Source organism: Zonotrichia albicollis, chromosome 6, assembly GCF_047830755.1.
Source record: "Zonotrichia albicollis isolate bZonAlb1 chromosome 6, bZonAlb1.hap1, whole genome shotgun sequence".
NCBI lineage: Eukaryota > Metazoa > Chordata > Aves > Passeriformes > Passerellidae > Zonotrichia > Zonotrichia albicollis.
Window position 1 is genome coordinate 43,590,381 of NC_133824.1, and position 12,393 is coordinate 43,602,773.

General features: G+C 37.9%; 1 protein-coding gene across 7 annotated transcripts in view; it reads right to left on the bottom strand.

Moving 5' to 3' along the window:
- Nucleotides 1–12,393, bottom strand: part of INSC (INSC spindle orientation adaptor protein) — a 128,855-nt gene that overhangs the window by 39,257 nt on the left and 77,205 nt on the right. For all 7 annotated transcript variants that reach the window (XM_074543393.1, XM_074543389.1, XM_026793190.2 and 4 more), the window contains exon 7: nt 10,942–11,067. In XM_074543393.1, coding sequence (XP_074399494.1) covers nt 10,942–11,067 — 126 coding nt within the window. The remainder of the gene's footprint in view (nt 1–10,941; nt 11,068–12,393) is intronic.

Consider the following 12,393-nt stretch of genomic DNA (forward strand, 5'->3'; position numbering starts at 1 on the left):
CCTACTGGAATGACCTAAAGAAAATAAATATGGAAATTTTTTCTCCAGATTCCAGGAGAAAAAATTTCCTATTTTTGAGAGCTTTGGTCATGCAGTACTTCTGTAAATATAGTTTTATATTAGTAAGGAATCCCATAGCTGCATTTAGATTAACATAGAAAGGATTTTCTCCTTTTGCTTTTTGGTAATGTGCATCTGAGAATTCAGTCCTTCAAAATTAAAAGGGTATTAACATTTTTGAAAATCAATGTTATGCAAGCAGGAATAGATACACAAAAAAACATATAGAGTACTAGAAAACCCTCAGAGCAAGTTGGTAAAGGTGGGAAAATAAACATGAGAGAAGGATTAGAAGGAAAAATAATGCTGGTAGTGAATCCTCAGGCTCCAGAGGCATTTAAATCCCTGATGTGTTACCAGATCTCTGCAGGAAGGTACCTCAGGAAGGACACCTCTGCTCTCCTTCCTGCAGAGGTCTCAGAAACTAGTGAGGATTTAGGTAAGCTCAAGGATCAGCCAAGCAAGAAAAAGAAGCTCTGAGCAGTAAACTCTTTGGACTTTTCTATGATCCAGAAAATTCTTCCACAGTACTGAGTCATAAAATCTGCAGCAGGATGGATTGGTTAGATCAACTATTATTATTAGCTATAAGTTAGATCAACTAACTATATCTAACTATAAGTTAGATCAACTTATTGTTATTATTATTAGCAGAGATTTTATAGAGGGCAACTATCTACTCGTGTTCCTTTTACATGCATTTTCACTCCTATCTCTCCTTTATCATGGCTACAGATAAGCTATTCAGAAAGTGCAACCTAAACACATTCAGTGCATGTGTTTACACCTGGCTACAGATATGAGATGCAACAGTTTCCTTGTGAGTGAGGAGAAAAGGTTTATCCAAGCTATTAGTCTGTTAGGTCCTTCTGTAAGACCATCTCTTTCCAGATTTCTGCCTCTGTCAGGGACAAGGGGAATATTTGAGGTCCAAAACAGCTCTCTGCTTGCACTCTTTTTAAATGCTTCAATTGATTATCATTAATCTCTGCCTTCAGTTTAGGAGCTGAGTAAGCTGTTTCTTTCATCTTAAAATTAAATTTTCTTGATAGATGATGATGATTATTATTATTAGGTAGGGAAAACCCACCTGTTATTTGATGTGCTGGCTTCTGTTCCTTCGGACATCATTCGTGGATAATTCTCTGCCCTGATCACTGTCATCACTTTAGGTAATACTTTAAATTGTTACAGAAAAATCATCATCTGGTGATTTCCAAATTATTTTTCATTTATAAAATTCTCTTAACATCCTGACTTTTGAAACATAAATCTGGAGCTATTTGGAGAGCTTGAAATAAAATACTTAGAGAAATATAAAATCAATAAATAGCATAAAATACTAACAGAACTGACTGCAAAAACCATGTGTAAATTATATGGGAGCCAAACAAGTGCAGAGCAGTAACCTGGCACCAGTCCAAAGTTTCAAAATGAAGTTGGAGGGAATGGCTATCCACAGGCACTGCTCCAACTTGATCTTGCTCTTTGAAGTGTACACCTCAGTAACCTGGCATAACCTGGGTTCTTTCCTTTCCAGCTTTTAAAATCTATTTCAAGGAAATTTATCTTTTTAAAACAAGAAGGAAAAAGAGATTTGTAGGGTCTATCCTGCATCTCAATTAAAGAAACTGAGGTGTATAAAAAGGCAGAGCTGAGGGATAGATTAGAAGAGTGGTTGCTCCTCCTTCAGTAACTACATCCTCTCTGGAAACCAAATGCCAAAGTATGCCTCATTCCATCAGCTGTCACTTGCTGATGGAGCTCTCACTGCTCTGCAGCCATGAAAAAAGTGTAACAGTGGCAAGATTTACTCCCAGAACAGCAGTGATAATACCTGAATGCTGCTGCAATGCCTTCTTCTGATCAGGTCTTGCTGAAACATGGAAAAAACCCAATAAAACAGGGCTGCTTTGACTGCTGTGAAATTTTTGCACGTGGACACATTATCACAGATCTGTGCTTAAGCAATATACCCCTTTAAGTACAGGACAAACTTCACAAAGCCTAAATCTGTGGGTGATGTGGAAAGACTCACACTATAGGGAATGGACTTCGAGTATTCATTGTTGGGTTAGAAGACAGCTCATCTTAAATTGACATATAAATCTATTCATAAATTGTTAATATTAACAATTTACAGATAGATTTTTATGTCAACTCATGGATTGCCTGTTCAACTTTATTGAAAAGGCAGATAAAGTTTATCAAAAAGATCTTTTACCTATTTAATTCTAAAAACTTTTCCTTTGTGCCACAGCACTGTGTTCAGTAGTCAACAAATTAATATTTACTTAATGAAATTCATTGCCATCAGAAGTCTCAGTCATGAACAGACCGACAGATGTGCATGTCTGCTGACATTTTTAGCAGGTAGTGGCTCTCTTGTTTTTTCATTTTATTTACTCAGATGTTTAAGGCTGAGTGCACATTTATATGTTTGCAGAATCTGGGCAAGGCCAGATACCTAAATGAGGATCTGCTAATAAACAATAGAATCTGTGTCCTCCAAAGCCCAAGGCAGGTATTCACCAACTCTTTAGCCAAGTCTCACATTGTCCTCCTTCACCAGTATTATCAAAATTCTTATCTTATTGCTACACTTGCTGCTCCTTTCTTCTTCTTTTAAAAACCTATAATATGCTTTAAGTGAAGCAAGGTTTGTAAGAAGAGATAATATCTTTTATCAGAGCAACAGATACATATCTCTTTAAAGCATCAGGACTACAACAACACATCCATAATTTCATTAGTCATTTTAACAGAATTGAAATCATGTCCATGACCTCAGCCAAAGCAGTTTGTGGATACTTTTTTCCTATGTAGATCTGGCAACTTACCATAATCTTGCACCAAGTTGTCTGTCTTTATTCAATTCTATGTCTCTTAAATGAGGCATAAAAAAAACCTCCTTGCTTTCCTTTTTGCATGATGAAATGGGCACTACCATAAAGTGAACAAATTTTAATCTGCTGTGTAACTGGCAGAAGGCTTTCAACATATCAAATGCTACTTCAGAGATTAGCTCCCAGTTGGTTTTGGGTTTTTTTCTTTTGATGTTGTTGTTGTGAGGTTTTTGGGGAGAGGGATGGGAATTTTTTAAACCTCTTTTCAGTGTTTCTCTGTATTCACAAATATCACTTCCATTACTTATTTCACCTTAGAACTGCAGCCTGTTCCACCAAAGATGGTCAGATTCTGCAGTGGCCTAGGAAGTCTTGCTGCTCCTGCCTGGGAAGGTGCTGAAAGAGGCTACACTTACTGATTTCATGTACACAGCTGTGTAGTCAGAGGTAAAACTTGAACCACCTAATACACACAAAGCCAGCACTTCAGGGAGAGCAGCTCCTGCACTCTCAGTTATGATTTAGTGAATCTTGCAGGGGCTTTGACAGAAATGTAATTTGCCAAACACTGCACATTTTTCACTGCCAATTAATTAAGCAGCCTTACTCAGAAGAAGTGTCCAGTAAATTAAAGAGCTGCAAGCGTAGAACTTTGCATTATCTAATTGTACCACAAACTCAGCTACTGAAACAGATATGCCTGGTTATCTAAAAGGCTAAGTGAAAAGCAGCTTCAATAGGTTGTCCCTCCTGCTATTCCTTAAGTTTGACTTATTTCTTATGTCTTTCTCATTGCTCTTCATTCTCATGTGACTTTCACACTTACCCACTGAGAGCAGTGAGACAATCCCCGGGTCCAGCTACCAATGCCATCAACTTTCAGTGTGCTGTGCTCTGTCAAAAGTTGCCAGAATTAGTCTTTAAAAGGTTATCCTCCTCTCTCCAAATTCAGAAACCTCTTTATCCATCCCTGGTCACTGTTTGTAACTTCACAAGTATGATTTCAAAGCCTGGCTCCAAACAGCCATGGAAGATGAGCCAAAAGAGTGTTCCAGGATAAAAAGAAGTGAATTATGCAGACCAGAAGAGTTGATTCTCCGGCCAAAGGGCTGTAAAAGCAATGCATCACTTGAACCCTATCCACCTAAATCATTTCACATGTTTTCAGCACACAAGCCAGTGCTCTGTGGTTTTGAGCATGCAGAAAGTAAGTTTCCAGGCTCTTCCCAACCAGTCAGCCTCACAAGCTTCTCCAGTAAACAAACACAGTTTTAGGAAACATAAAAGAAAGGTATTCCTCTTTATAAAACAGCATTAATAATGTGTTTGCCAACATGAGCTGTGAAAAATTCAGAAAGGGTTGTAACACTGCATGTTACCTGTTTTTGTGGAAAGAGACAAGAAATCGGCTCCTTGACAACTTGATACCTTCCAATGGCTTCTAAAAATCCTGTATTTTGTTGTTATTACTCAGCTTTATCCTGTCTCTCACAGGAAAAAGAATAATATGAAATCTGACTTTCCATGTATTAAAAGTAAACTTGGAAAACCATGACCATTTTGAAATGTATTTTTTTTAATCTCAATCATTTGATTTCTTGAACTTGACTAATTTTAGAATAAAACAACCACGCAATTTTTATCATCTTTGAGATCATCAAATCCTTGTTCTGAAACTATTAAAATAGGCCATGAACATTTTTCATCTAAGAAACCCTAACACAAAGCTCTTCTCTGAGTTATAAGGGCTGACAGGCTGAGGCAGAGATAGGCACTTTCTGAAACGTTCTCATTCTTGGAAGTTCTGTAAATAAGCCTTTTGCTACAATAAAAAACAATATTTTCCTGTTCCTCAGAGAACTTGCACTTCTTAAAAGAAGCAAACAACCTGCAGACATGCTCTAAAATGTAGCAACCTAAGGGTTTTCCCTACCTAAACTGGCAATCTCACATACCTTTTCTAGAAGAGAAATTATATTTCTCCTAATTAAGAGATTTAATGTTAATATTAAAATATTAATAACATCCCTGGTCATTCTGAAATTGGAATAACGATATATAAAGGCAGCTAAATAGTTCATTCAGATCAGGAAAATTTTTTATCTCTTGCACTGTACAAAGTTACTTCCACTGTATACCAGGTACTATGAAAATTAAAACATTCACAATTCTAGAGCATTCCCATGCTGTGGCAATGAAACTCATGGGCCACCAGCTAACTTTTACATTCAGCCTTTGAATTAGTGACTTTACTTTCACATTATCCAAGCTCTCGTAATCAAAGCCCTCTCCATAATTCATAGAATAGTTTGAGTTGGAAGGGATTTTAAAGATCATCAATTTCCACCCCCCACCCTGCCATAGGCAGGGACTTCTTTCATTAGACCAGGCTGCTCAAAGCCTCATCCAATCTGGCCTTGAACACTTCCAGGGGTGGGACATCCACAGCTTCCCTGGGAAACCTCTTCTGGTGCTCTACCACTCTCACAGTGAGGGAGTTTTCCTAACACAGTTCTCATTTCTGTCTCACCCTACACTCACATGGACTTCAGTGGCTTTAGCAGCTGGGACTTCACCTGAGACAAAGTTGCTCCGTGATTTTAACTGAGGTTAATGTCTGAAACTGAAAGTTCAAAGTGGTTAGAGGTGAATTAAGCAACCCTCACACATGCACCCAAAAACTATGAATAAGTTCTGGCAGGAGGTTCTGTAATATACATTTTACTTCATTCCCCTAGAAAAACTTGTTTTTTCAGCAGCATTATGGACAGACTGCATTACCACCATGCAGAAATTATTACTGCATATAAGAATATGGTTATTCTGAGGCTCAGACTGGGTTCACAGTGACTAATAGATTTTTAGGTCACTCATGTTTTAGAAGTCTTCGCAAAATTCATATATTTTCCCAGCCGCAAATAACGTACACTTCATGCTATCTTTACCTTTCCTCTTCTGGAGGCAATTTGATTTAGTGTGCTTTAAATGAAGAATTCAAAGTAATTTTTAATTTATTCCTTGGCAATTTTGGTTAAAGCACAATGATAAAAGCTGTGTCATTTGTTAAAAAGGTTTTACTAATGAAAGTAACAGCTGTTGTCACCAGTGTCTCTGGATTATCTCCTCTTAATGAGCTGATTCCAGGTGTCTTGCTTTCTGGAATAGTTTAAATAATCTAAGTAACCATACTCAGCACACTGTTAAAATTTAGGCAGCTGGCTTTTTGTAAAATCATGCTGGTTTTGTGGCAGTTAACCCTTGATCCAGGTCCCAGCTAAGCAGCATTTTTTAATGTGATAACATTTCACATGCACAGTAAAAAAATGCAGTACATTGCACTGTTTGCTATTTATTTCTGAACCAGCTCTGCAGTTCTTTTATTGCAGCAGGAAGTTTATTGCCACAGAAGCTTCAGTGAAAGACCACAAAATTGGGCTTCAGGAGGGCAAAAATTAGAAGGCCATGCCTTTTAGTACCACCAACAACAACTTTTGTACAGACAGCCCTGAAACAAAGAAACTGCCACAGATTTTAGACTTTAATGAGGTTGCAAGTCACCAAATGTGTGGGAGAACCTTTGCCCAGACAGCTCTGCAAAACAAGGACCTAATGTATGCTCACAGGGGTAAGGCCTGAAGAATTGCTTTAGAAAAAAAAAATCTATTTAAACACAAATCCCATTTCCAGGCAAGGTTGCTCCATGTTGAAAACCAGATCTGTTAGATGTTCTGTGTTTCTTCATAACAAAAGTATTACTTGAAATGCAGTTACTCCTAATGCAATTTGCAGGATATACATCACCAAGATCACAATTTTTACTTTTTCTGGACCTTAAGTGTCACTAAATACACACAATAATCAATCCTAACTCCGTGCCTCCAACTCTCCTTGCTATATGGAGGTGAATTATGTTTGCAAAACATATTCGTGAAGGCTCAGATATTCTTTTCTCCAGAACCCCTAACAAATCAAGACAACTAATCTCCTGCTACATCACTGCATTTCTGTCCTAAACCTCAGCACCAGGTCTGTCTGCATGTGCAGCACTAACATTGTTCTTCAGTTTCAGTCATGCTCAGCTCTCCCAAACTCCTCTCAGTCTGGGATTTAGGGATTTTATCTATTTTCTCTATTCCCAACTACCTGTAGTACTTATTGTGTCTTTATAAATCCTGGAATGCCCAGATCAAGAAAAACCAACTTTTCTGGTGTAGTGAGCTTTCTCCTAAAAATGGAGTGCCACAAGACACAGATGACAAAGTTCTCTTGGGTACAGGGACAAACAGCAACAGGAATAATATGTTCTAGTTGCTTTTCCAGGGTCTCACCACTCCACTCTAAAGTAGGAAGCTCTGACCAAATAATGATATCAATCCTGCTGGCATCACACTGGATTACAAAATTAAAGTGTATCAAACAACCAGACACCCACAAGCAGGTTGAAGTACCTTGAAGCACAAAAATTACCACTTGTTGAGCACAGCTTACAGAGAACATTTATTTATGCAGTCCTCAGGCACACAATGAGACTATTTCTTCACCATTTTTCTATTTTAATTGCCTAATTTGTCACTCTTGAGTTCCTGGAGCTCTGCACTTCAATGTACAACAAAGAGTACTAGTATATTATCAAAATTCAGTAAAGTATTTGCAAGTGAAATAATCGCTCCAAAATCCCATTTTGACCAAGTGATTTTACATCACTGTACACAGACCCAACTAGATTCACTGAAAAGAGGAAAAGCTAATAATTGCAACAACTACCTTATCACCGCAATTATAGCAAAGACCAGCTTGTTTACCAAGCTGATAAAAAGGTGATAATGGCTTTTTCCAGTCTGATATATTTACAGATGTGTCACTGGGAAGAACAAGAATGTTTTTTTTTTTATTGAAAGAAATGCTTTTTTATTAAAATAGGCAATTTTCTACAGCTTTAGAAATGAGCACTGAATTGGCAAGATCAAAGAACATTGGATAAATAAATAATATTCCTGATGTCTTTAGTAATTAAGCACTGCAATTACTGCAGAAAGAGTACCACCCCCTTTCAGTTCACCTTTCAGATAAGCATTTGTCATGGTTTGAGCCTGGCACAGAGCCAGTGCTCTTATGAAAATGCTCTCACTCTGGTGTCTGCTGTGAGATGTGACTAGGAATAAGCAAAACAGGCTTTAGCTTAAACATAAAGAACACTTTATTACCTAAACTACAGGAAAATAGGGAAAAACTATAAGGAAAAGAAAAAAAAATTGAAAACCTTACAAAAAACCACTTTCCTCCTCCCCACTACCTGACTTTCTCAATCCGATACATTCTCTCAAATCACTAACTGCTTAGCTTGGCACCACTCTTTAGTATACTCAAACTTCAGTTCATGAAGAAGAAAAGAGTCTTTCTTGTTCTATAGGCTTTCTCTAGAAACACACTGAAACTTCGTGTGCTTCTCTGTCACTTCGGCACCGCCCGGAAAAAAGTCCTTTTGTCGCTTGTGACATCTTCCTTCTATGCCCAGTGCTCTCACCACTGCGCATGGCTAGAGCTGCTTTTAGAGTTGTCTTTCAAAGATGCCTTGTCTCACTCTAAAAAGGCACAGTCTCTGCTTTGAGACATCTGTCCCCCCCATATTTTTCTAACTCCCTGAGGCTGAGAAGTCCTCACGATGAACTCTCCTAATTCTGAGCCACTGCTTCTCCCTAAGTACAGTCTCTGTGTCACAAGAACAACTGAGTCTATAGCCACAAGAAAAGTCTAGCCAAAAAGCCACTCTAAATCATCTCTCCCTATTCAATCATCTCCACGTTCTTCGAGCCAAGTCCTTGTCTCATCTCATCTCTTATCTCCCTTCTTATTCAGCTTCGAAGAAGATTAGCATTTTTACAAAGCCCCAATCATGAAAGAAAGAAGTTAAAACTTTCAGTCTCTGTCCCAAAGCTGCGGCACTCCTACACACGCTGCCGCTCCAGCCGAGCACTCTTCCCCCCCCTTCTCCTCCTGAGCCGGCTGCTATCACATTCAGTGTCGCCGGCTCTCTCTCTCTCTCCTAAGAGAAAGAAAATAGCTGCCCGAAGACTGACTCTCTAAAATCTTCTACCCTTCCATCCTCGAGAGCCTCCTCACCTCCCATCTCTGTCCAAGCCCAGAACCTACCACGTGGCTGCCCCTCCCCCACCCAGCAGCAGCAGCTAGACGGAGGAAGAGATCTGACCTCTTCGCCTCGACGTTCCAAGAGAGCCTGCCAGAGGCAGAGCCCTACTTTTTAACCCCTGTGTATTCTCAGAAGTGTGTCCAAACCCCACTAGCTACACCAAGTGTCAGTATTAAACTCAGAACATTCATTAGTTTGACCACAGCATCCCAGAATTCTCACTCCTTCCTAGTCAAACCACCACAGCGTTTCATAAGAAATTACAGCACTTGCTGCTTTCTTTTAAATGGTCTTTTAAACACTACAATGGCTGTGCAATCTAATTTAAAAAATACAGGGGGGAAGGCTTGCATAGGGTTTTTTTTAATCTTGATTTGCCTAATCTGAATTGCTCAGTAGCCAAGTTTGGGGGTTTTTAAGTGAGGTTTCTGTCATTAAAAGCCCAGTTCAAATTGCACTGATATTTTAATGCACTAGGTGGCATAATGATATTCATACTAGAGAAATTAAATCATTCACCAGCACCCAGATTCTTCGTTGGATAAAAGAAGCTCCCTTTTCTGGCACATTATAAGTCCTGTGATAACTTCTGTAATTACAGGATTGCTAATACTTTTAACTCTCTTTTGTGTTCTTCAGAAGAGTACTTCAAATTTTGAAAGAAAAAACTATTCATATTTAAAGATGATGACTTAAGAATCGAAAGTTCTTGAAGGGGGTAAACCTTTTAAACCCTGCTCCAATCCTGATTGCGATCGAGTTTACCCTGAACAACTTTATTTGTGGCCAACTTTAAAGCAGATCAAAGAAACATGAGCTTGAGAGTGTTCACTTTTTCTGGCACTCCTGTTCCATCAGCTTTGATATGGGGACATTAAACACGTGTTGATGCTGCCAGGAATTGGACCTGGTGACTTGATTCAATCTTTTCCATTTCTACCTCTATTAACTCCACCATTATAATGGACATAATGAAAGACACTTTCAGACTGATTCTGGTGTTAGTCTGAACCAGCATGATGTAAAAAAAAAAAATTAAGTCATCTTCATTTACTGTAAACTCAGAGACTTGCTTTTTGCTGCAGGTGTTCTGTCACAGTTTACTTGAATTCAGGGAAGTAAATTACAAGATATGTCAGTGTAAAGGGGCAGTGAAATCATTTATCATTAACTTCAAGAGGCCATTATTCAGCTGAGGAAGATGACTCTTTTATGAAATACAAAAGATGAGATCATGATTTAGTGACCAGAAGTGTTCATTTTCCAAAACATAGCAGTACATAGAGAATGTGAGAAAGGAAAGGAGCCTAAGAAGTTGATATAATTTTCTCTGGATAATGTTTTGATGTTGGCCATTGCAGTTAAAAGTAGCTTTTATGAAAGCTGCTGCTGATTAGCAGACACATTTTTTGATTGACTAATGATTGTATCTATCTCACTTCTTTCTGTACATCTACAGCTCTCACAAGCTGCAGCACTGCCACAAGCAGGAGCCCTATCAGACCATCAGGAAAGGATTTAAAGAGGTATAAAGCCTTCTGTATTTTAAGGATGATTTGAAACAGTGGAGTTTCTAAACAATTTAGAAACTCCAGAAAACATAATTTCCCTAGTTTTTGTTCTCCTTTTTTTGATGCAGTTGCTAACATGTTTACCTGTTTTACAAAATTATCCCCTCTTATAAAGCCAATTTGTGCAAAGATTATAGGATAATGCTATTGCTGGGATTAATTTTTTGAAGACTGAAGATGTGTTCAGCACAGAAAAGGTGTGTATAGTATGGAACACCAGTATTAAACACCACCAAATCATCAATTTCTGCAAGAGATTAAAGACAGGGCTTCTCTATTTTATGACAGAGTCAGTAAGGAACCCTGAAGCTCCTACCTTTTCCAGCTGGTGCATCCCTTCCTCTACACAGCAAATTGACGCCAGCGTTCTCAGGGTCTGGGGATAAAGGCACCTGAAACAATCCTGGCGACAGATCTTGAAGAGAACAACAACACCTCCTTCCTGCAGGGGAAAAAAAGCCATCAGGACAGTAGGATTAGATGTTTCCCTAGTATTTAATCAAGAATGGGATGGGGAGAAGATTCCTTCAGTAGTTTATCCAAAACAGTGATCAGGACAGTAGCACTAGAGGTCTCCCTAGTGCTTAATCAAGATTGGGATGGGGAGCAGATTCCTTTATTATTTTATCGAAAACATCTATCAGAATAACACCAACAAAGAGGGTGTTAAGCTCCCACAGAGAACTCAAGTGGATTAATGCTTGTACACTAAGTGATGAAAAAGTAATACAACCTCAGCAGGAGGTGTGCTTAAGTGATTGACTCCTACCAGTTACAAGCTCCATTTAAATTAAACCTGACATTCCTGCAAAAATTACAAAGAACCATCAATAGGTGGCAATTAGAATAACATTTAACTGACCCTTCAGCCATATTTTTAGTGTAAAACAGGTTTTTGTTACCATATATTTCCTGTTCATCTACATTTCTGAGCTCCACAAAAAATTTAATTAATACTAAATTTATGAACAGGAAGATCGTATGTTTGAAGAGGTACTGAAAAGCAGGTGGAAATAGTTGTCAAATTCTAAACAGATACAATCCAAATATTCATCCTCTTAGAAATAAAATCTGCATTCCTAAAATTTTTCTTTAAATACTACAGTGGCTAGGACTTGAGTCCATATTGGAGTAGCTATCCCTAATTAATTTCCAACACAACTTGTAAATACACGTTTTAGCAAATTTCATATAACAAATATAAATATTTAAATAAATGCCAACAATGTTGCACTTCATGTGGTGGGGTTTTTAAAATTATTTTTCATTTCAAAACGTTGTGCTATCAGGTAGACTACATATGTCTTTTATGATGTAGAATCAGACATATGATGAGGATGAAATCATTTAAATTACTGATGACAAATGAAAGAGCTCAGTCTAGTGGTCAGATTACAGCAGTAAATTAAAAATAGTTGAAATCATGGGCCAAGTGAAAAGTACACCCTTTTTTAAAGCCTGTTTCATTAGACTCTGTTTAAAAATATTTTTAGATTCACAGAAATAACCTATTTTTTCCTCAGCCATTTTCTCCTCACCATTATTTGAAAGCTCAACAGGTTATACTGACTTAAAACCCTGGGCTACAATTCAGCCTTTATTCATTTTCAGAATTCTATATTTCTGTACCAGTTTTGCTTGAATACAGTAGAGAATAACACAGGAAGCAAAGCCTTCTGTTCAGTTTAACAAAAAATTTATACCAAGTCATATAGAATTAGATAAAATTAACTCTTTAACATATTTTCCAGAAAGAAATTTCATATCA